Here is a 27,231-nt window from a genome sequence, read left to right as displayed (position 1 = left end):
TGCTGGCTGCAGCACCTGTTTCTACTATTCCCTGGAGCAACCAAGTTCCTACAATTCTCTGGATCCTTACTGACAGTCATTGGAGCAAGCCTTCTCGAGAATGCCAGAAATCGTCCTTAATAAGGTCGATATGATACTTGTTAACCACTTGTTTGCGTTTCTTGTCCTCACGCGGCTCTCTCACAAAAATCGTACCTTTTTTGAATATCTCCGGTTCATTGTTGTAATTTATACCCATCTTGAAAAGTAACTCATTTTTATCCGCTGAAAGGGTTCCAATCAAACGGTTTTCCGCTTCCTGGTTAGTCATTCCTGATTCCACCAACTTCCAAAAGGTTGTGTTGTACAAATTATTTATATGGCAATCGACCTGTCTCCACCGGAAATAGTCTTGTACCACCTGTGGGTTGGGATAAACCACCGCTCGGGCATCAAATATTGGCACCATTTTGCTTTGGAGATCGAATTGTTTGGAGAATTCCATCAAGTAGTAGGCGGTGAAGCTCGATGCAAATAGACTTACCCATTTTGCTTCTCGCCGCTGGTACACCTCACTGGACCTCTTTAGAAGAAACGAGTATTCATCACTGTCCCCATATGCCATGACAATATCTCCGAACTGGTTCATTAAATTGTATGCAGCTGTGTTCATCACCTCTAGGGCCTTTAGGTCGTTGGGCTTGTCAAAGTTGTAGAATTTTGAAAACTTGTGGAACCCCTTGCCATCAACTCGTATCACCACATAAGTATCGGGAAGAAGATAATTTTCTCTCTCGAACTTCTTTACGTACTCGTATTTGCTGTTGGCCATTGTGGTTTCGTTTGAGAAATCGATATACCCGTTATTTCGTACAAGGATGCGATGACCTGCATACACCTAAAGCCTTTCTCACCATCTCATCAATCAAAAATTTTTTCTCATACTATTCATACTCCAGCCACCACAAAAGCATGTCCACCGCCAAATTCAGAACGTTGGAGAGGGAGCAGCGGTTTCAGAACCCTCCCAAGGATAAGTCTGCATATCCCATGTTGTACGAAGCCATTGAGCCCCACATTGGCTCGTTTAATGCCTTAACTGAAGGTGCTCATGGTGGTCTATTGAACTTGGCTGTCAAGGACATTGGGGCCAAAACCATCTTTGATTCAACTTCCACCGATAGGTTAGGGAACAAGTTGATGATCAAGGTCGACTCTGTAGAAATCGGTAAGCCCTCAATACCCACCAACGATAAGTTATCATTGAATTCAAACACTTTACCATATGAGTGCAGAGAGAGAATGATCAGCTACAGATCCAAGTTGAGATTAAAAGTCACTTGGTCCGTTAACGATGGCGAAGAGATGTCTGAAATCAGAGACTGTGGGCTCTTGCCAGTGATGTTGAGATCCAGCAGATGCCACCTTCAGAACTTATCTCCTGATGAGTTGGTGAAGCACAAGGAAGAAAGTGATGAGTTTGGAGGTTACTTTATTGTAAACGGTATTGAGAAGTTGATCAGAATGTTGATTGTGCAAAGACGGAACCACCCCATGGCCTTGATCAGACCCAGTTTTGCTAGCAGAGGCAACTCATATACCAAATACGGTATTCAAATCAGATGTGTCAGACCAGACCAAACTTCTCAAACTAACGTATTGCATTACCTTAGTGATGGTAACGTCACCTTTAGATTTAGTTGGAAGAAGAACGAGTACTTGGTTCCTGTTCAAATGATATTGAAGGCCCTTATGGAAACCAGTGATCGAGAGATTTTCGATGGAATCATTGGCACTGATCTTTCCAACTCCTTCTTGACTGATAGATTGGAATTATTATTGAGAACCTACAACAAGTCTTACAACCTTTACTCCAATCAAGAAACTTTGGCATATTTGGGAGACAAATTCAGAGTGGTGTTTGATGGAACTCCTGATATGAGCGATATAGAAGTTGGTAAGTTGGTGTTGAAGAGAATTGTGTTGGTGCACTTGGACTCTAACCAAGATAAGTTCAGAATGCTATTATTCATGATCAGAAAACTATACTCCTTGGTTGCTGGAGACTGTTGTCCAGATAATCCTGATGCCACTCAGCATCAAGAAGTCTTATTGGGTGGATTTTTGTACGGTATGATTGTCAAAGAGAAGATCGAAGAATATTTGAACAATTTCAAGTTGCAAGTTCTGTCCGACTTGAATAGAGGCTTGAAAGTCAACTTCCACGAACGTAAATATATTTCAAGAGTGTTCCAAAGGATCAATGAAAATATCGGTCAAAAGTTGCAGTACTTTTTGTCTACTGGTAATTTGGTTTCACAGTCTGGTTTAGATTTGCAACAAGTAAGTGGTTACACAGTTGTAGCAGAAAAGATTAATTTCCACAGATTCATTTCCCATTTCAGGATGGTTCATAGAGGTTCTTTCTTCGCTGAGTTGAAAACGACCACCGTCAGAAAATTGTTACCCGAATCCTGGGGTTTCTTATGTCCAGTGCACACTCCTGATGGTTCTCCATGTGGTTTATTGAATCACTTGGCTCACAAGTGTAAGATTACCACCAAACAGTCGGATGTATCTGGAGTCCCTGGTGCATTGTCACAATTGGGAATATCTTCTGTGAACTCGTTTGCTGCCGGTCCTGGTGTATGTTGTGTGCAATTGGATGGTAAGATTCTTGGATGGACTTCCCATGAAAAAGCCAAGATTGTGGCTGACACTTTAAGATATTGGAAGATTGAAGGTTCTCACAACATTCCTTTGGACTTGGAAGTCGGGTACGTGCCCCCAAGTAACAAGGGTCAATACCCTGGATTATATCTTTTCGGAGGCCATGCCAGAATGGTGAGACCTGTTAAATACTTACCCTTGGGCAAGACCGATATTGTTGGTCCATTTGAACAAGTTTACATGAATATTGCTGTAACACCCGAAGAGATTACGAATAACATCCACAGCCATGTTGAATTTTCTCCCACAAACATCTTGTCGATTTTGGCAAACTTGACTCCATTCTCAGATTTCAACCAATCTCCAAGAAATATGTATCAATGTCAAATGGGTAAACAAACTATGGGTACTCCTGGTGTTGGTTTAGTTCACAGATCTGATAACAAGTTGTACAGATTACAATCTGGCCAGACTCCAATTGTCAAGGCTAACTTGTATGATGATTATGGAATGGACAATTTCCCTAACGGGACTAATGCAGTTGTGGCAGTTATCTCATACACGGGTTATGATATGGATGATGCTATGATTATCAACAAGCTGGCAGACGAAAGAGGGTTTGGTTATGGTACAGTCTACAAGGTCGAAAAAGTGGACTTGGGAATGAGTAGAAGGAGAGGTGATCCAATTACTCAACACATTGGTTTTGGAGACGACGACTGGCCCGAAATCTGGCAGAACAAATTGGATGCCGATGGGTTGCCACAAATTGGTGTCAAGGTTGAAGAAGGTGATCCAATTATCGCTTACTTTGATGACACATTAGGAAAGACCAAGGTGAAAACCTACCATTCCAGTGAACCGGCCTATATTGAAGAAGTCAAGTTGTTGGCTGATGATACCAACAGTGAGTGTCAGCAACTTTCAATCAAGTATAGAATTACCAGACAACCCCTTATTGGTGATAAGTTTTCTTCCAGACATGGTCAAAAAGGTGTTTGTTCGAGAAAATGGCCACAAACTGACATGCCTTTCAGTGAAACCGGTATTCAGCCTGACGTTATTATTAACCCTCATGCTTTCCCATCTCGTATGACCATCGGTATGTTTGTTGAAAGTTTGGCAGGAAAGGCTGGTGCTTTGCACGGCATGGCACACGATGCTACCCCTTGGAAATTTAGTGAATCTGATACTCCAGCAGATTACTTCGGTGACCAATTATTGGCTGCTGGATATAACTACCACGGTAACGAGCCTATGTATTCAGGTGTCACTGGTGAAGAGTTGAGAGCTGATATCTACATTGGTGTGGTTTACTACCAAAGATTGAGACACATGGTGAACGATAAGTTCCAGGTCAGATCCACTGGTCCTGTCAACTCTTTGACCATGCAACCTGTTAAAGGTAGGAAGAGATCTGGTGGTATCAGAGTGGGAGAAATGGAAAGGGATGCCCTCATTGGACATGGTACTGCGTTCTTATTGCAAGATAGATTATTGAACTGCTCCGACTACACCCATACGTCTTTGTGTAAAGACTGTGGTTCCTTGTTGACCACTCAAGCATCTGTCCCTAGAATTGGCTCCATGTCTTCCATCAGATGTAGAAGTTGTTCCAAGAAATTGGAGAGCTTTTCCAATGAATTCATCAATGAATCTGATATCTGGGAAGATGGTCAAGGAAAGAAGTTTGTGGGAGGTGAAAATACGACGACGGTTGCTATTCCATTTGTATTGAAATATTTGGATTCGGAATTGGCAGCTATGGGCATCAAGTTGAAGTACAACGTTCAACCCAGATGAGTTTAAAAGAGCATTTGTATTTATATTGTTTAGCATTTATGAAAAGTCTAATATTTCACTCTTGTGTAAGGTCAAGTCATATTTCGTGTCTATTCTACCTTCTATCTATACGGGGGTGATTATTGTTACATCTGGACAAATTGAGTTGTCTATAATGTATTGGCCGTTGACAAGATCATTATTATCTGCTCTATCAATGGCTTCCAGCTCGGTTCTGGCAATTCCTGCTTGCAAGTGCCGTTTGATGAGTCTTTTTCTTGTTACTTCAAAATTGGTTTCTAAAAACCATATCTCGTCCATGTAATTGGCTAATTCACACCAAACTTCATCTTTTAAAGCCAAATAGTTTCCCTCGAGGATAATTATATCTGTGTCTTTCAGAATCTTTATATCGTTCTCAACAGGGTCTTTGATACTATGATCAAAGGATGGAGCATATAAGTCTCTGTCTCTAAGTTGAGGAGATTTCAAGCTCTTGACTAATTGCAAGAATTTGGAAGCGTTGAAAGTGAACGGAGCACCTCTTCTTCGAACCGCTTCCTCACTGTTAGGCATAGAGATCAATTCCAGACGGTAGGAGTGAAATCCATCCTGGGGTAAATTTATGGTTGGGTATTTTTGTTGGTTCAATTGCTCACTCAATTTGGTACTTAAAGTTGTTTTACCTGAACCAGGAACTCCAGCAATTCCGATTATTAGTCTTTCATCCTTAGGCTTACTACCACAAAGACAAATAATCCTGTCAACCAATTGATCTATATCATTTATCAGGTACTCGTTCTTGACCATAATTCTAATTGTCGTTGACTTCCGTCGGTTTGGCTCTTATGGTACCAGCGATGTTTCCACAAACTTGGGTGGCAATCGGGTACAGATTGAAAAAGCTCTTGGTGGGGGCAGCAATCGATTCAGACAATTGTGGCTACTCAGTGGTACTAGTAGATATATCGGGTCCCAAGTTATGGTCTACTTCTTCAAATGAAAAATCAACACGATCAGCTTTAGAATTGGAAGGGTTTCTCGATTTAGATAAGGACAAATTGCGAATAATTTTGCAAGGCTTGCGAGACAGCATCTATGATGGAAGTGTCAGTATTTTGAGTACGGAAGACATCACAACCACAGCGGAGCTTACTGCTCAGGTGTATATAAAGTCTCATGATTTGAAATGGACTCTTTGGTTGGCTGAAAGCCAAGAGAACTTGGATTTACAGAAATTTATTATTGGTCAGTTTGCAGCCATGAGCCGTCTTGAAAACAAGTTAGATGCCTTATCCGACTTGGTCCACCAGAAAGATCATTATATTAGGTATCTTACAGAGAGCTATAAGGTGATTAATGGTGACGAGTTGTTGAAAAAATACAACAAAATCAACCCCCGGCACAAAGAGGCCGTTGGTGTTTATGATGAAAAGAAATGGAATGATAGTATTTCGGAAACAGAAACGAATGACACAGAAATTTGGGACTTAATAGGGAAGGTGGTTGGTAGCCGGTGGTCAAATAATGCAGAAAAAGGACCTTCTCCAAAAAAGTTCAAACTGAGCTCCTCAAAACTAGCTTTGAAACAGGAGCCTATCTCACTGTCGGTTAAGCTCGAACCACATGCGGGATTGATTCTAGAAACCAAGGCAGAAACAAACAACCAATTGACACACCCCAAGAAATCACCTCGCAAACGGCAAGGAATGTTTAGGGTCAAGAAGAAATCATAGTATTCCACCTTTCAATAAGGGTTTTTAATGCAGAGTTTTGCTGTTCATTCAATAGCTTTCTGTAGACGGTCTGTAACAACAGACTCCACTCTTCAATAAACTTTTCCAATTCGGGTTTACCAGTCGGTAGAGTAACTATGAACACACTGTTTTTGTAATCGATGCGTTGCAAGTATTCACTAAAAGCAGAAATCCAGAAAACTCTGATTGTAGAATCACAATCCCTTAAGTCCTGTATTTTATTTGGCTCATAGTTCGACACTAGATCAATATCCTCTTCAAATACTGCTAACATTACATGATTTATTGCAGATTTGGTGAGTGTAAATACTTCGCTGTAGATCTTTTGGGCCACCGAATGGAAATCAGTTTGCTCTTCATTTGAAACAGATACCCGAGGAACGGGTGTTGGCAGTTTTTCTACAAACACAGGACCAGACTCCTTTCCGTACCGAGAAACGCTTTCACCGTAAATCGTTTCGCCAATCAACTTAGCACTCATGGTAGGTCTATAGCTTACCGTTAGCACCTCATTTGATAATGCTTTCAAACATAAGTTTTTATCATTGGATAAAAGCACCACTAAATTAGCAGGATAATTTTGTTTGAAGAAGAGACAACAATCCAAGATAGAGTCATCTTTAATGGACGTTCTGTCGAGTTTCTGTTTCATACTCTGTCCCTTTACTGGACTGTTGACGTTGCTTAATTGTCTGAAGATCCAATCATTTCCCCATCGTGCTAAATGGCCAATTGTTTTACCGTTCAATGACGTGTTGTTATCCTCGGACTCTACTACTCTTGATGAATTCTTCAACCCGTCCAATTCCCTGATGGTTGTTAAAGGAACAATTATTCGTAGTCTGTAAAGGTCTGAGACTTTTGTAATATCATCAAGAACTTTAAGATGAGAAAGCACAAAGTTGGTATCGATAACCAAGTACGACGTGTTGGGCTCAATTGTAACATTGCTGAACTCCCCATCAACTTCCATGGAGTCGTGAGGAATTTCGTCTAGGGATCTGGAATGAGTTATGTACTCGGAAATTACTTGTGCTTCGTTGTAGTTGTCCATGGGGACCATTTCTATATCTTTGTTTGTGCTATGGCTAGCTGCCCTCTCAACCTTTTCCTCGATGGTCTTGATAGTATACTCTATAGGTTTCTTCTCATAGCGGCCGATGGTTACTATCTTTCGGCTATCATCATCTGTTATTCCTCCAGGTGCAAACCTGGAAGGTAGAGACATCGTGATTTTGTGCGCACTTTCAAAATACATACATTTATATTTCTTCATCAATATTATCACTTACTTATATGCATTTGTCATCTGGAGTACTTGATCCATTGCTATTATAAGTATCTTCGATCAAATCAAGGGATACCTTTGTCCATAGGAATTGCATACTAGGATTCGACAACCAGGTTTGTAACTCTCCCAAAGTCACTTGGAAGCGATCTCCAGGTTTGATCAAGCGAGGAGTCAAATTAATATCGTTTTGAAGTAAGTTATTGAAGAACTTCTCAGCATTCTGTCTTGTTTTGAACCTCAAGCTTCGAAGGTGAAAGCATCCGTGATCACAGCGGATAATGTACTGAGCATGATGTTCGTAGTGATATGCAAAGTATTGAAATCTGGGATCAATATTATCGTCAAACTCACTAATAGAATACTTGCCCTCTGCTGCGTCCTTGCTGGCGGAAGCAGCTTGTTTGGGTGTTGATTCCTTGACAATATGTGATGGCTTTCCTATTACCGTCCTGACACAGAAGGTTGGCTGACTCGAAAACACAATATTGAATGTAGTGCTTGAAGGTAGTTTACGTTTAACCCATTGATTATTAGAATCTCTCACATGGAAACCAATAAGTGGGCAATTCTTTTTAACAGGTTGGTGTTGGTTATGCCCTACAAGCGTATTCTGTTCTTCCAAACTTGCCTTCGTCTGACTTGAAAATCTTCCGTTCTTTTCTCTCACTCCCACTGCCATTGTTTTTTAGATTGGTTGCAAAAACTTCTGATGCGAATCAAATGCATTTATGCGACTATATAACCGATAGGGTATACTGAGGAAATTAATTATATGTACGTTGCACTAACTGTACGAGAGACCCCAGCACCAACAGGGTAGTTCAAGGATTGAATGATGCATGATACGTTTTTCGGCAGGTTATAGGATCTCTAAGAAAAATTCGAATATGCTTACCAGTAAGCTCAAAAATATAATAATGATAAACATCAACGTGATTCGACTGGTACTCTTCTCATTAATACTATCATTGACGATATCCAGGAACTCTAGGAATACTTTACATCTCTCGTTAATCACCTGAACTCTTTGGTCAATTTCAAGGTAGTCTCTGACGGCGTTATACAACGGATGCAAAGCTGGTTCCAAGGACCAGAAGAAATTAGGGGTATCGAGAATTGAACTTGATAAATTGACGTCCGATCTCAATTTGAATAGCTTTCCCGACTTTTTCAACAATTGACCCCTGCTTAATCCCAATTCTCCTGTTAATGCTAGTTTTTTAGGTAACCTAGAGATCAGTTGCAAAACATTGATCATGCGACTTTCGAACAATCCTAGTTTAGTCAGCTGAGCAATGGCGTGAGACATCGTCAATTTAATCAAATGGTCTGCAGATCTTAAGGTAATCATATCATTATAGATTCTGGGACGGTGGACATTTTCATCATAATCGAAGTGAAATTCTTCTGTTTCAATATCCTGCTCTTTTATTGGGTTGATCATTAATGGGACTGACTCGTTGTATGCGAAGGAAAGATCAGCCAAAATGTTCTTTTCATGAGTTTCTGAAAAATTCCAAAATACCACAATCCCATACTCGAAAACGAACATTTCACCATGGTGCTTGGAAAAGTCATGAATAGATTCATCATTGGTGTCCCTTTTACTAATAAGGGACTCCCGATTAGGGGGTGGAGAACTTTCCGATTCGCCACCTTCCTCACCTGGGTCACTGGGTGCAAAAAACTGAGGTTCAGAGGGATCGAACGGAGTGCTGTCATTTTCTACCTCAGGATCCATGGAGTAGTTATTGGCGTCTTCGGGGGTTTCCACGCCTGAATAGTATTCATACAAGTAATCAGCTCTTTCACTTTTGTTAATCAACTTCTCCATGTATTGCTGGTTAGGCAACAACTTTGCTGAATTATTCGATTTGACTCTGAACCCATCACTTCCTGGTAGAAGTGGCAAAGCATATGGAATGTATAATGCTTCGTCATAAAGACGAGGTTTCACTTCATGTTTATCACTAAGAAAGTCAGAAACCACTTCTAAGTCAAACTGTTCACAGATGAAGTAAGCTGTCATTCTGCTAAATTCTTGGGCACGTCGGTCTTTGGGCATTAACTCAGCACGAGACCTCAGTATTTGGGGGAAGTCAGCCGAGGCTCCCCTTGACGGAACCATAGTATGGTCAATGGATTCATCAGGAATCAACACCAATTTCTGGGAAGTTTTGGAAGTCCTAGAAGGTAATGCCAGCCCCTTACCTGCTCTTCTATCGACAGTACTCCCCGAAAGTCTTAAACTAGGTGGTGGAGAACTGTGGTTGGAGTTACTGTAGTTCATATTTGGAGATGTAGGCATACTAGGACTTAATGGAAACCTGCTTTGCCCCGAAGGAATGTCGCTTGAGTTGCTCAACAACTTGTCGACAGAGATATCAGCATATCGAGTTGGCCTTGTCAAAAGACGCTTTCTTAACGATATAGATGATATGGGTTTTTGTGATTGTTGGAGTTGCTGTTGTCGTTTATAGTTTTGGCCTGCAAAAGGAGCTCTTGCACCGTTCAGCAAATTGGTTCTTGCATCGGTAACCAAAATCGAAGGAGAACGTTTAGCTGTTGGCTTTTGCAAGGGTACAGTAGATCTAGGCGACCCTGATCGCCTCGACGATGAGCTGCTCATATGTATATGCTGCTGCACTAACCAAGAGTAGAAATTGTCGCGCACAATTTGGTTAAGGGAACGAAATCACTCACCAAAAAATTTTCATTCCTTTACAGTGAGAGTGCTATACACCATTGATAATGTCTACCACAACGTTAACTATTGCTGCGAAAGCTCCAGCCGTTGCGTACTCCTCCGTAATTGCTGCCAACTTGGTCAACGCCTCGTCTTCAGATGAGTCTATCAACTTTGAATTTATCGATGAGAAAGACATTGAAGGTGACTCCGTTAAGTTGACTAACGACGGGAAGATTCTCGTTGGACAACTTGCCATCTTAAATGGACTCGCCGACAAGTTTCCTTTGGTTTTCCAAGACAAGGAAGGATCGCAAAAATGGCTCAAGATTGCCTTGGAGAAGTTGACTGTCAAGAACTTCAAAGAATTAGCAGTCGATTTGGAAAAGTTGGATGCTCACTTGAACTTCAGAAGTTACATCACCGGATACGCCTTGTCGTTGGGAGATGTAGCGGTTTGGGGTGTCTTGAGAGCCAATGCTTTGATGGGCTCTATCCTTAAAAGTGGGGTTTACGTCAACGTCACCAGATGGTATAACTTTATTGCTGGTGCCAACGAACTGTTTGAAAAGTCTGTGGAAATGGTTACCAAATCCGTTAATGAATTAAGGAAGTCTGCCAAAGCCGCTTCCAGCAATGGAAAGAAAGAGACCCATAAAGCCAACTTTGAAATCAACTTGCCAGATGCTGAAATTGGTAAGGTCGTCACCAGATTCCCACCAGAACCTTCTGGATACTTACACATCGGACATGCCAAAGCTGCCATTTTAAACGAGTACTTTGCTCACGCTTACAAAGGAAAGTTGATTGTCAGATTTGATGATACAAATCCTTCCAAAGAAAAGGAAGAGTTCCAAGACTCCATCATTGAAGATTTGGAATTGTTGGGAATTAAAGCAGATCTAATCACTTATTCGTCTGACTACTTCGACAAGATGTATGAGTTGGCCGTGCAGATGATCAAAGAAGGCAAAGCTTACTGCGATGACACTCCATTGGAAAAGATGAGAGAAGAAAGAATGGTTGGTGATGCGTCAGCCAGGAGAGCCAGAACCGTGGAAGAAAATTTGAAAATATTCACCGAAGAAATGAAGAACGGTACTGAAGAAGGTTTGAAGAACTGTGTCAGGGCCAAGATTGACTATCAAAACCCTAACAAAGCTTTGAGAGATCCAGTCATCTACAGATGTAACTTGACTCCTCATCACAGAACCAAGGATGCTTGGAAGATGTACCCAACCTACGATTTCTGTGTTCCTGTGGTGGATGCTCTCGAAGGTGTTACTCACTGTTTGAGAACTATTGAATACAGAGACCGTAATCCTCAATATGATTGGATGCTTAATGCCTTACACCTTCGTAAGGTCCATATTTGGGATTTCGGTAGAGTGAACTTTGTCCGTACCTTGTTGTCCAAGAGAAAGTTACAATGGTTTGTCGACAAGAAGTACGTGGGCAACTGGGATGATCCTCGATTCCCAACTGTAAGAGGTGTGAGGAGAAGAGGTATGACTGTTGAAGGATTGAGAAACTTTGTTATTTCCCAAGGTCCATCTAAGAATATTATCAACTTAGACTGGTCTTCTATTTGGAGTCTTAACAAAAAGATCATTGATCCTATCGCTCCAAGATTTACTGCAATTTCTGCCAAAGATGTTGTAAAGGTGACCTTGGTGGATGGTCCAGAAGAGCCAAAGACGGAAGAAAAGCCTAAGCACAAGAAGAACCCAGATGTAGGTGTGAAGCCAGTCATCTACTACAAGCATGTTTTGCTTGAGCAAGAAGACGCCAAGACCTTGGCTGAAGGTGAAGAAATCACATTTATGGACTGGGGTAATGTCATCATCAACTCGATTACCAAGGAAGGTGACATAGTCAAATCGGTTGAAGCCAAACTTCATTTAGAAGGTGATTTCCGTAAAACCTCAAAGAAGCTTACTTGGTTAGCTGACACTGACGATAAGGTACTTGTGGACTTGACTGATTTCGATCACTTAATCACCAAGGATAAACTCGAAGAAGGAGACAACTTTGAAAACTTCCTTACTCCAGAAACCGAATTCCACTCCGATGCTTATGCTGATCTCAACTTGCGCAAATTAAAGGAAGGTGATATTCTTCAGTTTGAAAGAAAGGGTTACTACAGAGTCGACAAGCCTTTCGGAACGTCCCAAACCCCTCAATTGTTCACCATTCCAGATGGTAAAACTAAGAAATAATTCATACAAATTTAATATATTAGACTAGTTTAAGGTATTTTCTCTATCTATTGATCCTTTTCAGGAGAATAAGCATATCTCGAGAAGGCACGGATTCTGGCACCAAAGTAAAAGAATAAAAATGGAATGATACAACATGCCAAGGAAATGAAGGCCATCAATGAAGTAGCCCATTGGTATCCCAATTTGTGATACATTTGAATGGTGAATAATGGGACTGCGGCACCCCATATCGATCTCACAAAAGTTTTCGCAGCCAATGCACTGGCGGCGTAATGCTGATAGGAATCCACAATGTAATTATTAGCGGGATTATACAAAGTGGTGAATCCAAAGCCGGTCGCAAATCCTGAGAAGCATGGACCGGCCCAAGAAATTGTAGGGTATGAACTCCATGCAAAAATGAATAATCCAATTGGAACCAACCAACATGAGAACATCATAGGAATCAACCGTAATTCGGGAGGAGGGATCTCACCTCTATCTCTATACTTTTGAGCCCTTCTGTTATAGTCCTTGTTGATATAGATGGCTGCCCCAGTTGAGCAAAGAACTCCAACACCAATGGGAATAAACATAATTCCTGTTTTTGAAGCGGACCATCCTTTACCTTCCTGATACACCACTGGGATTGCAAAGAAAAACATGTACAATAATCCATAGTTGATTGCCATGTAAATGGTGACCAAGAACACAATGAACTCCGACAACAAAATAAATGGTCTCAAAAGAGACTGCTTAGCCACCTCCTTAAAGGTACGAGGCTTCAATTGGGCTATCGTGTAGTACTTGTCGTCACCGGTGAGTTTTCTTAACTTAGCAGCTCTCCTCTTCAAAATGGTTGCCCCATGAGTTTCAGGGACAATTGCCATGAATATAACATACATGAAACCGGCAATAATCAAAAAGGTCCAGTAGACCCATCTCCAAGTAGAAGCATTGTCAGCCAATAATCCCCCAAAGATTGGACCCATGACAGGACCCATAAATGGTGCAGCAGAGAAGATGGCCATAGCCACACCTCTTTGATCACCTTCGAATAAATCTGCCAACGAACCTCCAATCAAACACATTGGAGCGGAGAAAAGGGTTCCGTCAATTAATCGACACACCAACAAAGTACCAATGTTTTTAGCAAGACCACAGGGGATAATGAAAATAAGTGAGAGCCCCAAAGTGACCATGTATATAGGTTGTCTGCCCAATTCTTCAGATAAAGGTGCAAACAAAAGAGGACCAACCCCAAACCCAATAACGAAAGTAGTGACAGAGGCTAAAATGATCACCTCTTCACTGACACCAAAATAATCTCTTGGTCTATCCATATCACCGGTCACAATAGCAGACCCAAGAGCAACCACAAAACACACAAACCCAAGGAGAGCCGTGTACAACCACTTCCTACCCAGAGAAAAGTTCTTTGGATTTTGTTTGTCACCATCCAAGAACACCACAAGTCTCAAGTTTGTATCTTCATCAATAGGATATTGCCATTCATCTTCCTTGTGCACATCTGATCCTGGTTTGGCATGCGTGTGGATCTTTTGTAAATCGTAACCTTCTTCAAGTTCACCTAAGGTACCAGCTTTCTGAGAAAGGTTACTTATAATCCGTTGAACCCCCTCATTACTTTCGAGGCTTCTGCTTCTTTCAAGATATGTCTTTGGTTCGGTGCTGTTATCAGAATTATTATCAACTTCGGAAACCATTATTATAATGAAAAGCTTAGATTGATGGGACTTTCACAACTAAATATACTCGACACGGCTAAAAATATCAGTATGCTTTATTACCGTCAGCAGCACATGCCGATATGATTTTGCAACCGACGTCACCAATCTCAAACAAAATTCGACCTGAACCAGTACAGGACTAACGGCCGTAAAAAAGGGTGATTTAGTTTATTACCGTCATATGCGCATGCCGATACCGACCCCTCTCATCTCAAACGAAAACCGGGCTTTCTCGACTCTCACCAGTGGTAGTTTCATCAAACAAATCGGCCTTGAGTCTCTGGGTGTCCTCCCATATTGATATCTACCCAGCTCTATCGTTCTGTGCTGTTCATCTACTAAAGAGTTATTTCAAACAATCATAATTGCTGCCGGCCGATTGAGCAATAACCGACGTGTTCCGGATCTGGACCGCCTCAGCCGTGTAACCCGCGCACTACTTTTGTGACATCAAGAAAAAAAATAATGAAGGATGCGAGGTTCGAACTCGCGCGGAGAACCCTCCAACAGATCTTAAGTCTGCCGCCTTAGACCACTCGGCCAACCCTCCAATTACTAAATTTTAAGTTGGCATCGTTTACCGAGCTGTATTAGGGAAACCCTATTCTAAGTTAGATGCTTCGTAATAGATACAGAAAGAAAGATTTAAGAAAAGTTCTGGAAGTACTATTATTTAGCGCATAGGTACTTTTTTCTCATGCTTTTGATTGTGGTAAATATTTGCATCTAAGCTAAAAGTTAGTTCAGAAAAATAAAATTCTAAACCCCAGATACTTGTAGTCATAGAACCAGCCACAACTGCCTTGGAAGACCACTGGTTGGCAAAATAATCACCAGAGTCGTGATTGATTCTGGACTGCTGGTAGCAAATTGTCTGGTCAACTTTTCAGCTAAGACACCAATCCCATTCTATGATGTAATACCACCATCAGCCAACAGAGACGTGACTAGTGGACATATTAAGGGAATGTATGCACCATTTGGGAAGTTGACAACAGTTGCAGTTGCTTTTGTCTGTTCACACTGTCACCAATTTGTTCTTGCGAATTCTGTGGTGCACCGATTAGGTAATCTGAAGTTGAAAAGTTGCAGCAACCTTGCTACGAAGATCACCCTATAAATACAGCAGCGACTCCACTTTATTAGATTAAAAATCATAACATAAAAATGGTTAGTCCTCATAAGATATTCTACAAAGGTGAAGAAAATGATTTCGTGGTATTCGTCGAAGACCGTGAAGCCCTAGATAAGTTCAGAGAGGATTCCTCCATCCCTTTGGTAGATGTGATTTCAGTTTTCCAAGTATTCACCAATAGACAAGGTGGGGTAGAAGGTCAATTACTTCAAGCATCTAAGACCGAGTTGGAAAACGAATTCGGCACCAAAAACACTGACGAAGTGATCAAAAAAATTGTACTCGAAGGTAGTGACAAGCTGAATGCCTCCATTAACAATAGAAAGTTCAACTCTCATAATGATTCAATGGGCCCAGATGCCATTACCAACTGAGATCTTTAGCACAATACATAAAATTACAACCTTATTCTTATATCTCTAGTTTGTGTTTTTTGAATGGGTTTTAACAAGCCCGGCAAGTGCCGATTTAATACTCGAACCTCTAGAAACCCCACTGATGTGCGTTTTCACAGTCACCACAAATTCTGAAGCCTCAGGCTCTTCTTCGCATAGCTGTTCGAAGAGTTTGATATTTGGAGTGGACTCACTTCTTCTGAACATGATAGTCTTCTTTATTGAATCTTCTTCAATGGCTGTCTTCCAGCTAGGCGAAAACCTGAAGCTTGTCAAACTTTTATGTCTTATTTTGGGCAAAAACATAATTTGAGGAAGCTCTGGGCTCCACAAATTGCCAATCCTCCTTTCCGCTCTCACACGCTCCGACCTGCTCATCTCTTTGTAGAGGTCATAGTACTTTTGATTTGGCCCCGCAGTGTTCTGTTGGAAAATTGAATTGCATATTGACACGGTCATAGGCTGGTTGTAGTAGCAGCTCTTTTGGTATATCGCATTTCCAGCTTCAGGCCAAATATTATAAGGACTAGTGTTTTTTGGAACACATGCAACGGATTCACAGTTATCATTGAGGTTGGAGAAGTCCATGGTATAGGGCCCATTCACAAAGTTGACTAGTGTTTGTAAAGTAGATAACCATGTAGAATATTCACTTTCGGTGATATTCGCAATTACTATTTCATACTGACATTTGCCAATTTCATAAATCATTTTAAAACTTTGGGGAAACCAACAAAAAATACCTCCTGTAGAATCCAAGATATTTTCTATAAGTTTACACTGGGCAAGGGGAATCACAAATTTCACCTTACCGAACCAACTGGAAAACGATAACCCACTCAAAATCAAATAGCTTTTGAATAACACGGCTGCTAACGTCGAGCACCGGATCTTGTCCTTCTCAATCCAAAAGCCCATCAAAGATCCAATAAGGAGAGGTTTACCAAAATATGATACCAGTTGAATTCCACAAATAATACCAATTCTTTTGGTTCTCTCTTCCTCTTTGGCGTAAATTGTTTCATTATTGATAATTTCGAGCTTCTCTTTGACAAGGTTAAGTGTATTCAAAACAACCGGTTCAAGTTTATGGCTTCTTACTAGTTTCAAAAGCGTTTCAATGAAAAGCCTATACTTCCCGAACCTGGAAATGGGTTTCTGGATGAGTGAAATAAACGAAAGATCATGTCTTTTTGTTTCTGGTTGGGTGGCTTCAAGATACCGATTCAAACACACGAGTAGGGTATTAAACGTGGTAATTTCAACAGACCTGGGATCTTTTGAAATTTCCAATACATCTTCATAGATATTTGAATACTCTGTATATAGGTAACTGCTCCGGACAATAACCATAATTTTACCCATAATCTCTTCTAGAATAGAATCAATAGTTGTTAAATTGAGGTTTTTCTGGGAATAAAAGAGGTATAGTGGCCGATGTAACTTAAGCATATCTTCGATTACAGAATTCATAACCTTTAATGGGGTAGCAGTTGAAGTTTCACAGGTGGAAAAGCTGTTAAGGGGAAAGATATAATATTTCAAAAGGATTTCAAGCAGGTTGTAGTAGGTGGTTTCACTTTCAAGAATCTCTTGTGTAAGACAGTAGATCTTGAATTGTGTATCATTCACTGTAATTGGAGAATAGTTGGTGAACGGCTTGGGTGATACTAAAGAGTAAGGAGACAAAGGTGATGATGTTACAAGCAGTCTCTTTTCTTCTAACAGTAATACTGAATCTTCAATTGCTTCTACCATGGGAGACAACGTTGTTGGGCCACCCCCATTGATCACAGGGTGGCCATCGTAGCCTAAGCTCTTGTCTCCTTTATGGTCATCTATGGTCTCATCAATATGAGAATTTGACATATTTGCCGTTAGATATTTGCAGCCACAAAGGTAGAAAAAGTGCGACCGAATTCTCAAAACGCATTTTGATAGTTGTAGTCATCATGAGCTCCAGACAGTTAAGAAAGCTTGAAAGACAACGATTAGAACATAGTCTAACCCCAGAAGCTACCGAGAATGTCAAGGAAATAAATGAAACTCCTGTAACCGCCAAGACATTCAACGCTTTTAGCTTTCTCGAAGATGGTGACTCAGAACCAGACAGCGAAGAAGTGGCCAAGCACATCCAGGATATAACAGAACCGGAGTCTTTACCAAAACTGTCAAGCAAACCCAAGAAGAACAAGAAAAATAACAAGAAGGGAAAGAAAGCTGTAATTCCAGAAAATAGTGATGATGAACTTGATAGAATCCTTGCAGAAGCCAAGGCCGAAGACCTCAAAAAGTACGGCACCCAAGAACAAACTCACGAGTCTCAAGTCATTGTTGCTGAAGACGGAGATGATTTCGAGGAAGAATATAACGAAGACATAGAGCCGTTACCGGAGTACGATCCCAACTTCAAAAACTTCACTACTGAAAGATTGCAGCAGTCATTATCGATACTTTCAATAGGATCCATAAAGAATCTTGATCCGGATGAAGAATTGAAGTCATTGTTTGGAAATCTTTCATTAGAGACAATCGAAGATGCTAACACTACCACATCTCTTGCTGTGTCTCCTGAAGTGTTGAAGCAATTCAAGCGATTAGCCAGATTGACAAAAGGGTGGGGTGGCAAAGATAAACGTAGTGTTCCAGGAACTACTAGGAAGCTACTCTTAACTAGAATCAAAGATGATTACTTGCCAACTCAGCAGAAACCATTGCAGATGGAGGAACTCGATAGTTCAGAGATATTGGATCTTATGGACTATAAAGAGAATGTGGCAGAAATCTCCGAACTTGAGCTCAAGATCCGCAAAGAGAAGAAAATTGGTGTCAGATATTTCTCATTTAGGAAGAACAGCACTGTTCAAGAAAGAGTAGCTAATACTCAGTTCTATGCTTCAGTAGTTATTTCACCAGATCATGATGCGTTGATTGCACTTCTAAGAAATTATCCTTATCATGTTGAAACATTACTTCAAGTGAGTATGGTGCTCTTGAGACAAGGTAGTGATAAGTCTACTAGTAATGCGTTAATCGAAAAATGCTTGTTTGTGTTTGACAGATGCTTTCACAAATTCTTTCACGACTTGTTAAGCGATGCTTCCAACGGTCTTGTGAGACTACCTTATGAGTCGTTCATGAATCGCCAGTTCTACCTTTGTATCTTCAGATACATTACCAATCTTGGAGAAAGGGCAACTTATTTTACCAGCTTGAGTTTCTGTAAGCTTTTATTGTCTTTTTCGCCAGCTGAGGATCCACTTGGTGTAAGATACTTTATTGACTATTATGCCATAATGAGTCAAGAATACAAGTTCTTAACTTACCTAGTTGAGTCGCCATTGGTGACCTCATACGTCAAGTGGTTTACTCCAGGAATTGCATTCTCTACAGTGTTAGCATATCTTCACTTGAATGATACCCAAAAAGCCGAAGACCTTTTGAAGAAAGCATTCTTGGCTCATCCATACACAGCATTTCAGATGCTTGAGACAATTGGCTTAGCCACCCTGATATCAGTTAGGGAGACCGACATATTTGTAAACGACGAGATTATTCTTGCCAATCAGACGTATATGGTTCGTGCCAAAGAGCTTTGGAAAGGAGAAGACAAACGGAAGTTCTTGAACGAACAATTGACCACTCTTTTTGACGCACACAAAGGGACCCTAAACCGGGAGGCCACCAAAGCCAGCGGTGTCCGATCATTGTTCCTGAACTTACTTGGAACCTTGTCTACTCCACCACTGTCCAACGCTCACAAAGAACTACCATTTAATCTTCTTCGGTTTGCGATTTTGTCGGGTGAAAATAGCATAATGGCCAAAGTACCACAGGAGGTTTGGAGCAGGGATGATGTGTACGAATTTGATCCTTTACCACCTCTGAATGACACTCTTGGATACAGTGCTATCTCCGGAGTTGAAGAAGGTACAAAGATCATAGATGGTGCGCTAGACTACGTGGATCAGAATGTTCTTGCTTCAATCATTCAAAACCGGACTCAGAATGATGAGTTTGAAGACATTGTCAGGCAGCTTCAAGAAGAACAATTACAACAACCGGAAGGCCCCAATAATTAGAAACCGGGCTTGAGAATCAAATCCAACATTTTTCGCGTTACTGTCTATAGAGTATCTAAAACAAGTGAATAAATCCGCACACCACCATTTTTGCAAATTACTCTGTTCAGCAATGATTGACATTGATCTTATATTCAACGGGACCCAATGGCAGTATCAAATATCAACAACATTTTTTATTTGCGTTATTCTCCCCTTGTTATATTACTGCTACAAGCGGTATGTTTCCAAATCTCCCAACAGCTACAACAAGATCGAAGCACCCATTAAATTGAATGTTTCAATTCCCGATGAAGCCAAACCTCATTGGAAAGGTAAGAGGTTGTACTCCCCCACATTGAGGATCCCAGATGAGCCAAACAAGATCCAGTCTTACTGTCCAGCGACATCCCAATCTTTAGGAGTGTTTCCAACTACGTCAAAAGAAGAGATGGACCAACAAATCAAAGCTGCCAAAGTTGCCCAGAAGCAGTGGGCCAAATCGTCTTTCTCACTTCGTAGAAAGCTCTTGCGAACCCTTAACAGGTATATTTTGGATCATCAAGAAGATATTGCAAGAGTAGCTTGTCGTGATAGCGGAAAGACTAAGTTGGACGCACTGATGGGTGAGATTATGGTTACTTTGGAAAAGATCAATTGGATCATCGCCAATGGTGAAAAGACATTAAGACCATCCCAAAGACCTGGACCTTCAAACTTGTTAATCGGAATGATGAAGAGTGGCGAGGTTCGGTACGAACCCATGGGTGTTGTATCTGCCATTGTATCCTGGAACTACCCATTCCACAATTTAATGGGTCCGCTAATTGCTGCCTTGTTTACAGGAAATGCCATTGTTATTAAATGTTCTGAACAAGTAATATGGTCTTCTCAATGGTTTGTTTTGCTTGTAAGAACCATCTTAAAGCTGTTAAATATTCCTGAAGATTTGGTGCAGTTGTGCTGCTGTTTCCCTGAAGATGCTGAACACTTCACTTCTCACCCTGGACTTGATCATATTACTTTCATTGGATCTAAGCCTGTTGCTCACAAGGTAGTTGAAAGTGCCTCCAAGCAGTTGACTCCTTGTGTAGTTGAGTTGGGAGGAAAAGATGCAGTGGTTGTACTTGATGATGTGAAGGACCTTAACGCCTTGGCCTCTGTTATCATGAGAGGCACTTTCCAAAGTGGTGGCCAAAATTGTATTGGAGTTGAACGGGTGATTTGTTTGCCAAAAGCCTATGAGACCCTAGTGGAAATTCTTTCCAAAAGGGTTGGGCAGTTGAGATTGGGATCTGACATTGACCAATTGGATGAAATAGACATGGGTGCTATGATATCGGATAACCGGTTTGAGAGATTCCAGGAGTTGATAGAGGATGCTGTTTCCAAAGGTGCCAAGTTAATACATGGTGGAAAACCATACCAACACCCAAATTACCCTCAGGGCCATTATTTCGAACCAACTTTATTGATTGACGTTGATCAAACCATGAAGATTTTTAGCGAAGAAGTATTTGGTCCATGTTTGACTATGGTAAAGGCTTCTGATCTTGATACGGCTGTTGACTTGGCCAATGCTACAGAGTATGGGTTAGGAAACTCGATATTTGGAGGTAACTTTGGTGTGTGCAGCCAAGTGGCAGACAGGCTTGAAAGTGGAAATGTAGCTATCAATGATTTTGCAACTTTCTACGTGGCTCAGTTACCATTTGGTGGTATTAAAAAGTCGGGATATGGGAAATTTGGTGGAGAAGAAGGACTAACTGGCTTGTGTGTCACCAAATCCGTGGTTATGGATAAGCCATTTTTCCGGATGTTGGGTGTGGCAACGGCCATTCCTCCTCCATTAGACTACCCTATTGCTGATGGGACGAAAGCATGGGGGTTTGTGAGAGCATTGAATTCTGCAGGTTATGACAATAAAATATGGACGGTGATTCAGTCTATAAAAAAACTTGCTCAAGGTGGTTAGGTGAATTAGCATCCAATTAGAAATAAAAGTGTATTTTTATCGTATATATCAATGGAAAGAAATACCCTAGAACTGAAATATCTGATACAATTACTTATTGTGCATTAGTGTGAACTTCAGGTTTAGGACTTATGGTGGCATCTACCAACAACTTAACGACAGCTGACTTCTTCTCGGCATATTTGGATTTGATGGACTTCAATTCAGCATCAACCTGAGCATCGGCTTCTTTGTTGACTTGTTCATTCAATCCTTCATGTTCTGCGTCGTAGGTGCTCAATTCGGCTTCTTTTTGTTTCTTGTATTCATCAATTTCGCTTTGGGCATCAGCTTTGGCAGACTTCAATCTGGTGGTTCTGTACTTTCTAGCCTCGTTGACAATTTCAGAGGCGTCCTTTTCGGTCCTTAATAAGGCTTGAATTCCTGAAGACATGTCTATGGGGTTTTGCGTAAGGGACTTCGTTGAAATTCGTTTATCGCAAAAGTTGAGAATTTCTGGAGCCCTCCGAGAATTGGCACGTGCGCACGACCATTGATCATTTATATACAATATGTACGCTCTATTCATAATACCCGTTAGCGATAAACCGTAGCATATACTCATCCACATGACGTACACCTTCATCAAAATCAACATCTTCTCCAGCTCCCTCTTTTTTGGCGGCATCGGGTCCTGGTATCTCTTCATTGAAATCTTCATCATCCACAGCAGTCTCCCGCATAGCTGCACTGGCAGCTTTCCTATCATCTTCATCTTCAGCTTGCATTAACGCACTCTCAATATTACCATCTGCAAGAGGCTTGTCGGGTAACTCTGGTAATTCTGCTGCAATCTCGCTGTTTGTGACCAAATCTCTAACGGAAAACTTACCCAAATAATCGGTGGTGAAATCACCTTCTTGGATAACGACATTATCCAATTGTCGTTTTTGGTTAGCTTTCTTCAAGATATTCGATTCGATAGTATGTTCCGAAACGAATCGATAAATATGCACGTCTCTCAGCTGTCCAATTCTGTGACAACGATCTTGACATTGTTTGTCCATAGCAGGATTCCAATCAGAATCATAGAATATAACTGTATCAGCACCAGTCAAATTGATACCAAGACCACCAGATCTTGAAGACAAAATGAATACAGGAATTTTATCATCTCTGTTGAATTTCTCGGTCAAAAGCTGTCTGTCTTCAATCTTAGTAGAACCATCAAGTCTCATATATCTGTATCCATGAATGTTCAAGAACTGCTCTAGGATATCTAACACTTTAGTCATCTGGGTGAAAATAAGGGCTCTGTGTCCTCCACTAGTAAGTTGTTGCAACAACTTGTCAAGCATCTGAAGCTTTCCACAATCATATTGTAATAATGATTTGTCTGGAAAGGCAATGGAAAGCTTCATCTGAGAATTGTGGAATGGATTATCCAACCTATTCTCAGCAACTTCATGAGATATTCTGTCTCTAACCTCAGGGGGAAAGTAGTGTTCTTTCATATCTAAGGAAACAACCTTTGGAGTTAGTACGGAAAACTCTTCGATTTCCTTGCTCATACCTTGAACTCTTTGTTCAATGTTTATCATCATTTTTGATAGTATTGAGTCGTCAGGAATCTTAGTATCAGTTGCGCCTTTCAAGAATGCTAACAATGATTCCCCGTAAATGGGATTCCTTGAACATCTTAATTCATTTAAATACACCGCCTGCTCCAACTGCTCTTTCAAACTCTTTTGTTGAGCTCTTTTTAACTCAGTGTAATAGTCCAAGCAACTGTCTTCGTTTTCGATCTCAGATTTAATGTTAATCAAATCATCTAATTGCTGGATTTGTTTCCGAATAGAGTTTGTTGACCTTAACTCATTGATTATTTGAGAGACAAAATAGTTGGTGTCCTCGTTAGCTGTGATATTGAGGTTCAACACCTCGTATGAAATCTTGGAGAAAATATCAGAAGCTTCACTTAGTTTCCTGACAGCCGTATCAGTACTCAAATATTCCCCAGGAACTGACTTTTCAACAGCAAAGGAGGTGACAACAGGTCTGACTTCAAACAAGTCTGGATGGTTACAGACCTTACGCAACTGCATCAAACAATTAATGATGGAAAGAAAATTACCAGACGCTAACGTTTCCTTTGTTTTAGCTCTAGACATAAAATCATCATAAAGAAAACGCTGTCTTTGGGATAAACGACAGTACACAATGTGTTCATATTTTCCGGGCATTTGTTTTTCAACGTCTTTTTTTAACCGTCTGAGGATATAGGGGCGCAAAACTTGGTGCAATCTTTTTACAGTGTTCCTGGTTTCTTCATCCATTCCCTTAACAGTACTTTGATTTTCGTCAATAATATCCCCAGTAGCAGCATTGGCTTTTTCCATAATGCTATCCACTGGTTTTCCGAACCAGGTTTGGAAGTCTTCCAAATTAGCAAATCCATCTGGCATAGCTTGATTGACTTTGGAAGAAGGCATCAAGAAATAGAGAAGAGACCATAATTCCATCAAGTTATTTTGGAGTGGTGTACCAGTCAAAAGTAATCTGTTTTCAGTATTGAAGTTCAATAACGCTTTCCACCTATTGGATCTAAAGTTCTTAATATTATGAGCTTCGTCCAATATCATATATCTCCATCTTCTTCTCTTGAACGATTGATGATCATGGACGACCAATTGATAAGAGGTAATACACACATGGAAAGCATCAGGTTTGTTCCATCCTTTTCTCTTTTGAGCTCTTTGCTGGGGTGATCCATAGTAAGTTAACACCTTGAAACCGGGAGCAAACTTCTTGAATTCCATCTCCCAATTAAGCATAACAGAGGTGGGAACAATGATTAGATGAGGACCCCAGATATGGTACTCTGTTGCTAAGTGTGACAATAACGATATGGTTTGAATAGTCTTACCCAAACCCATTTCGTCAGCTAAAATACCATTGGTGTCATTACTGTACAAACCAGCCAACCAATTAAGACCTTGCTTTTGATAAGGACGTAAATTACCACGCAACAAAGATGGGATAGGAACATCCCTTACCTTAGATCCATTGACAATTTCTTCGTGTAGTTCTTCTTTCTCCGTCTTGGAAAACGTTTCAGGATCTGATTTTGGTGTCTTCGGCTCGTCCTCTTCATCTGTACTTGATAATCGGTCGTCATCTGAGTTCTCACCTACACTTTCCAGGACGCTTTCATCATCTGAATCTCTGGTATTTTCTGTATTTGTGAGAAGAGAAGCTAAACCATTTTCTTCAACTTCTTCCTCAGACGAGCCGTCTTCATCTTGACTCATTGCATCCGATTCACGTTCAGAATCATCAGTTGTTTCATCTGGAATAGAAGAATCTGAGTCTGAGTATATGACCATTTTCCCGTTGCCGTTCTCTTCTTTCTCAGCTGCATTGATTACAGCCAATTGCTCAGGTGTATATTCAGAATCAGGCATTGGAGATTCCGAAACTTCTTTTTGGACATTGGATACACCACCATAAAGAGCAGCAAGTCCACTTCCGCCTAACTCGTCATCATCGTCACTTCCATCTTGGCTGCTAATAGTGTCTTCTTCATCTTCAGAAACAGATGACGCATTAGTCATGTCCTCAGCAGACAATTCACTCATATTACCGTATTTCTCCCTAAGTTCTGACACACTTAATTGGTCGTCCATAGTATCGTCAGCCTTCTCATTATCGTTGCTATCAGATCCACTATCATTGTCACTATCGTCATCCGTGTTAGCTTGCGAGGGTCTGTTTAATTGTGCTTCAAGAAGTTGGGTGGAATGTTCCAACATGTTACTCAAATGTTCTCTACCCTTAATCTTCTTGAGCTCTTCTTCTTTCTGATCTTGTAAGTACTTGTATACTTTGCCTGCTTGGGACCATCGCTTCTTAACAGCCTGCATAGCCAACCGACTAATTTTCTTCAAGTTTTGTTCTCTTTCTCTCTCTATTCTCTCCTTTTCTCCTCTCTTCCATTTGAAATGCTGATCTACCATAGTGGCTATTTTTCTAACTCTTAGTTGACGTTGTTTTCTTACCAGTTGATGAATCTTTGCAAATGAAGCACCTTGGAGGAGCAAGTTATCAATGTGTGTGGTGTTTGTAGGTCCCTGAGCTTTAGCAATAATAGATCCAGTAGACCTAAAAGGGTCAGCTAGTTGTCTGAAATTAGTTTGAGGTAGAGTCAACTTTCTCTTTTCAATTTTTTCACCGTTTAACTCAAAGCTGTTCTCCTCTGTAACTTTGCGGTAGATGACTTTAAGGAGTTTCTTTTGCTGTTCAAGTACAGCGTTATATTCTTCGGCGGTATTGCCGTAATCTACATTCAAGGTTTCATCAATGATAGCAGTTTTGACCTTGGTTTCCAAGAAATCTCTTAGCTTATGCTCGACCTCCGGAGCCACTATAAGCTTTCCCTTGGTGGAGATGACTTCAATGGGAATAGGATTGAATTCTATAATCTCTTGATCTTCTGCATCTTCAATGTTATCACCTTTGGGCGGCTTCCACAAAGGTATATGAGATGGATGCGTGATCTTTGGAGGAGGAATGGAGAACTTCACATCCTTAAGCTTATAATGCGTATCGACTTCGTCCAAGTCAGATGGATACTCAACTTCCGTCAATATTTCTTCCTCTTGCTTGATTTCCCAAACATCCTCTCCATCCACAACTGCCATTATTTGAAGGTTATCCTGTTGGTTCTGGTCATCCATATCATCATCATCATCTTCGAGTTTGACTCCCTTCTCTATTTTGACTTTACTCTTCTTGAGTTTCTCTGGCTTGATATTATTTGCTTTCGCTGCTGGTTCAACAGGTTCTTCAACTACATTACTTACCAAACGTATGATATATTCTTCAGACGCCCTAGCTTCCTCCAAGACATCGTTTCGAAAAGGATATTTTTCAAGGACTTTCTGTTCCCTTTCCGCTAGCTTTTTCTTTTGTAAACGAAGTGGCAAGTCGTCCAAGCTAAGATTATCTTCTTCATTTTCGAGCCACGATAAACCTATCTTATTCTCGGATAAAAAGTACTCGAGCAACTGAGGCTTCTCCTTTTGGTAACTGGCGAAATCCTCAGGCTGCCATTCGACAATCGAACCATATTCTTCAAGCTGAAAAAGCTCATTTACCGCTAAATTGTAATCAGTGATGAAATCAACTAGTTTGTTTGATGTTTGGCGCTGGGACGTGACTTTTCGCCTCTTATTATTCGGTGTTTTGCCTTTCTTCTTTCCCGCTACTGGTACCGGAGAAAAGTCATCCGAGGAACTACTCTGTAGCCTGGATGATGATCTGCGTTTGCTTGACGACATTGCTAGATGTTTGAATTTTTCAAGACTGATTATAAGTACTTGCAATTCTCAATAGTTACAAGGAAGGTCGCATTTTTCGAGCGGTGCGTGCGAATCCCAAGAATCCATGGACCGAGTGCTATTTGGAAATAAGGCATCTAAGCTACCTCATATTGGAGGAACAGGTTCGTTTATGGGTGAAGAACATTTATGAACTATTCAGTTTCACCACACTAGAGTCATTTTAAGTA

At 40.8% G+C, this 27,231-nt stretch overlaps 14 protein-coding genes and 1 non-coding gene across 15 annotated transcripts; 6 read left to right on the top strand and 9 right to left on the bottom strand. All coding sequences in view use genetic code 12, as the record gives it.

The window, feature by feature from the left end:
- Positions 1-76: 76 nt before the first annotated feature.
- Positions 77-811, bottom strand: THG1 (tRNA-His guanylyltransferase; the record flags this gene model as incomplete). The annotated part of the gene is made up of 1 exon (XM_006685666.1): positions 77-811. The coding sequence occupies one exon, from the start codon at positions 809-811 to the stop codon at positions 77-79; it is 735 nt and encodes a 244-aa protein (XP_006685729.1).
- A 140-nt stretch (positions 812-951) lies between these two features.
- On the top strand, positions 952-4,452 carry RPA2 (DNA-directed RNA polymerase I subunit rpa2; the record flags this gene model as incomplete). The annotated part of the gene is made up of 1 exon (XM_006685665.1): positions 952-4,452. One exon carries the CDS (start codon positions 952-954, stop codon positions 4,450-4,452), a length of 3,501 nt encoding a protein of 1,166 aa, XP_006685728.1.
- A 105-nt stretch (positions 4,453-4,557) lies between these two features.
- Positions 4,558-5,241, bottom strand: PSN45_005275 (uncharacterized protein; the record flags this gene model as incomplete). Its single annotated transcript, XM_006685664.1, has 1 exon — positions 4,558-5,241. The coding sequence occupies one exon, from the start codon at positions 5,239-5,241 to the stop codon at positions 4,558-4,560; it is 684 nt and encodes a 227-aa protein (XP_006685727.1).
- A 50-nt stretch (positions 5,242-5,291) lies between these two features.
- On the top strand, positions 5,292-6,167 carry PSN45_005274 (uncharacterized protein; the record flags this gene model as incomplete). The annotated part of the gene is made up of 1 exon (XM_066158455.1): positions 5,292-6,167. The coding sequence occupies one exon, from the start codon at positions 5,292-5,294 to the stop codon at positions 6,165-6,167; it is 876 nt and encodes a 291-aa protein (XP_066014552.1).
- A 48-nt stretch (positions 6,168-6,215) lies between these two features.
- On the bottom strand, positions 6,216-7,416 carry PSN45_005273 (uncharacterized protein; the record flags this gene model as incomplete). Its single annotated transcript, XM_066158454.1, has 2 exons — positions 6,216-6,226; positions 6,252-7,416. 2 exons carry the CDS (start codon positions 7,414-7,416, stop codon positions 6,216-6,218), a joined length of 1,176 nt encoding a protein of 391 aa, XP_066014551.1.
- A 64-nt stretch (positions 7,417-7,480) lies between these two features.
- On the bottom strand, positions 7,481-10,108 carry sif3 (Sad1-interacting factor 3; the record flags this gene model as incomplete). The annotated part of the gene is made up of 2 exons (XM_006685661.2): positions 7,481-7,894; positions 8,375-10,108. The coding sequence occupies 2 exons, from the start codon at positions 10,106-10,108 to the stop codon at positions 7,481-7,483; spliced, it is 2,148 nt and encodes a 715-aa protein (XP_006685724.2).
- A 122-nt stretch (positions 10,109-10,230) lies between these two features.
- Positions 10,231-12,384, top strand: GUS1 (glutamate--tRNA ligase; the record flags this gene model as incomplete). The annotated part of the gene is made up of 1 exon (XM_006685660.1): positions 10,231-12,384. The coding sequence occupies one exon, from the start codon at positions 10,231-10,233 to the stop codon at positions 12,382-12,384; it is 2,154 nt and encodes a 717-aa protein (XP_006685723.1).
- Positions 12,385-12,431: 47 nt separating this feature from the next.
- On the bottom strand, positions 12,432-14,093 carry NAG4 (Synaptic vesicle transporter SVOP; the record flags this gene model as incomplete). The annotated part of the gene is made up of 1 exon (XM_006685659.1): positions 12,432-14,093. The coding sequence occupies one exon, from the start codon at positions 14,091-14,093 to the stop codon at positions 12,432-12,434; it is 1,662 nt and encodes a 553-aa protein (XP_006685722.1).
- Positions 14,094-14,583: 490 nt separating this feature from the next.
- On the bottom strand, positions 14,584-14,667 carry PSN45_005269. The gene has a single exon. It is a non-coding gene; the product is annotated as a tRNA-Leu (tRNA).
- Positions 14,668-15,284: 617 nt separating this feature from the next.
- PSN45_005268 (uncharacterized protein) lies at positions 15,285-15,626 on the top strand (the record flags this gene model as incomplete). Its single annotated transcript, XM_006685658.2, has 1 exon — positions 15,285-15,626. One exon carries the CDS (start codon positions 15,285-15,287, stop codon positions 15,624-15,626), a length of 342 nt encoding a protein of 113 aa, XP_006685721.1.
- Positions 15,627-15,671: 45 nt separating this feature from the next.
- On the bottom strand, positions 15,672-17,516 carry PSN45_005267 (uncharacterized protein; the record flags this gene model as incomplete). Its single annotated transcript, XM_066158453.1, has 2 exons — positions 15,672-16,321; positions 16,391-17,516. The coding sequence occupies 2 exons, from the start codon at positions 17,514-17,516 to the stop codon at positions 15,672-15,674; spliced, it is 1,776 nt and encodes a 591-aa protein (XP_066014550.1).
- An 83-nt stretch (positions 17,517-17,599) lies between these two features.
- PSN45_005266 (uncharacterized protein) lies at positions 17,600-19,729 on the top strand (the record flags this gene model as incomplete). Its single annotated transcript, XM_006685656.2, has 1 exon — positions 17,600-19,729. The coding sequence occupies one exon, from the start codon at positions 17,600-17,602 to the stop codon at positions 19,727-19,729; it is 2,130 nt and encodes a 709-aa protein (XP_006685719.1).
- Positions 19,730-19,841: 112 nt separating this feature from the next.
- MSC7 (Meiotic Sister-Chromatid recombination aldehyde dehydrogenase) lies at positions 19,842-21,683 on the top strand (the record flags this gene model as incomplete). The annotated part of the gene is made up of 1 exon (XM_006685655.1): positions 19,842-21,683. The coding sequence occupies one exon, from the start codon at positions 19,842-19,844 to the stop codon at positions 21,681-21,683; it is 1,842 nt and encodes a 613-aa protein (XP_006685718.1).
- A 94-nt stretch (positions 21,684-21,777) lies between these two features.
- VMA10 (H(+)-transporting V1 sector ATPase subunit G) lies at positions 21,778-22,116 on the bottom strand (the record flags this gene model as incomplete). Its single annotated transcript, XM_006685654.1, has 1 exon — positions 21,778-22,116. The coding sequence occupies one exon, from the start codon at positions 22,114-22,116 to the stop codon at positions 21,778-21,780; it is 339 nt and encodes a 112-aa protein (XP_006685717.1).
- A 127-nt stretch (positions 22,117-22,243) lies between these two features.
- On the bottom strand, positions 22,244-27,001 carry SWR1 (swr1 complex component; the record flags this gene model as incomplete). Its single annotated transcript, XM_066158452.1, has 1 exon — positions 22,244-27,001. One exon carries the CDS (start codon positions 26,999-27,001, stop codon positions 22,244-22,246), a length of 4,758 nt encoding a protein of 1,585 aa, XP_066014549.1.
- Positions 27,002-27,231: the final 230 nt, after the last annotated feature.

This window comes from Yamadazyma tenuis, chromosome 7, assembly GCF_029203305.1.
Source record: "Yamadazyma tenuis chromosome 7, complete sequence".
NCBI classification, from domain to species: Eukaryota; Fungi; Ascomycota; class Pichiomycetes; order Serinales; family Debaryomycetaceae; genus Yamadazyma; species Yamadazyma tenuis.
The sequence above is the reverse complement of the archived record's forward strand: the minus strand, read 5'-3'. Positions and strand labels throughout refer to the sequence as shown.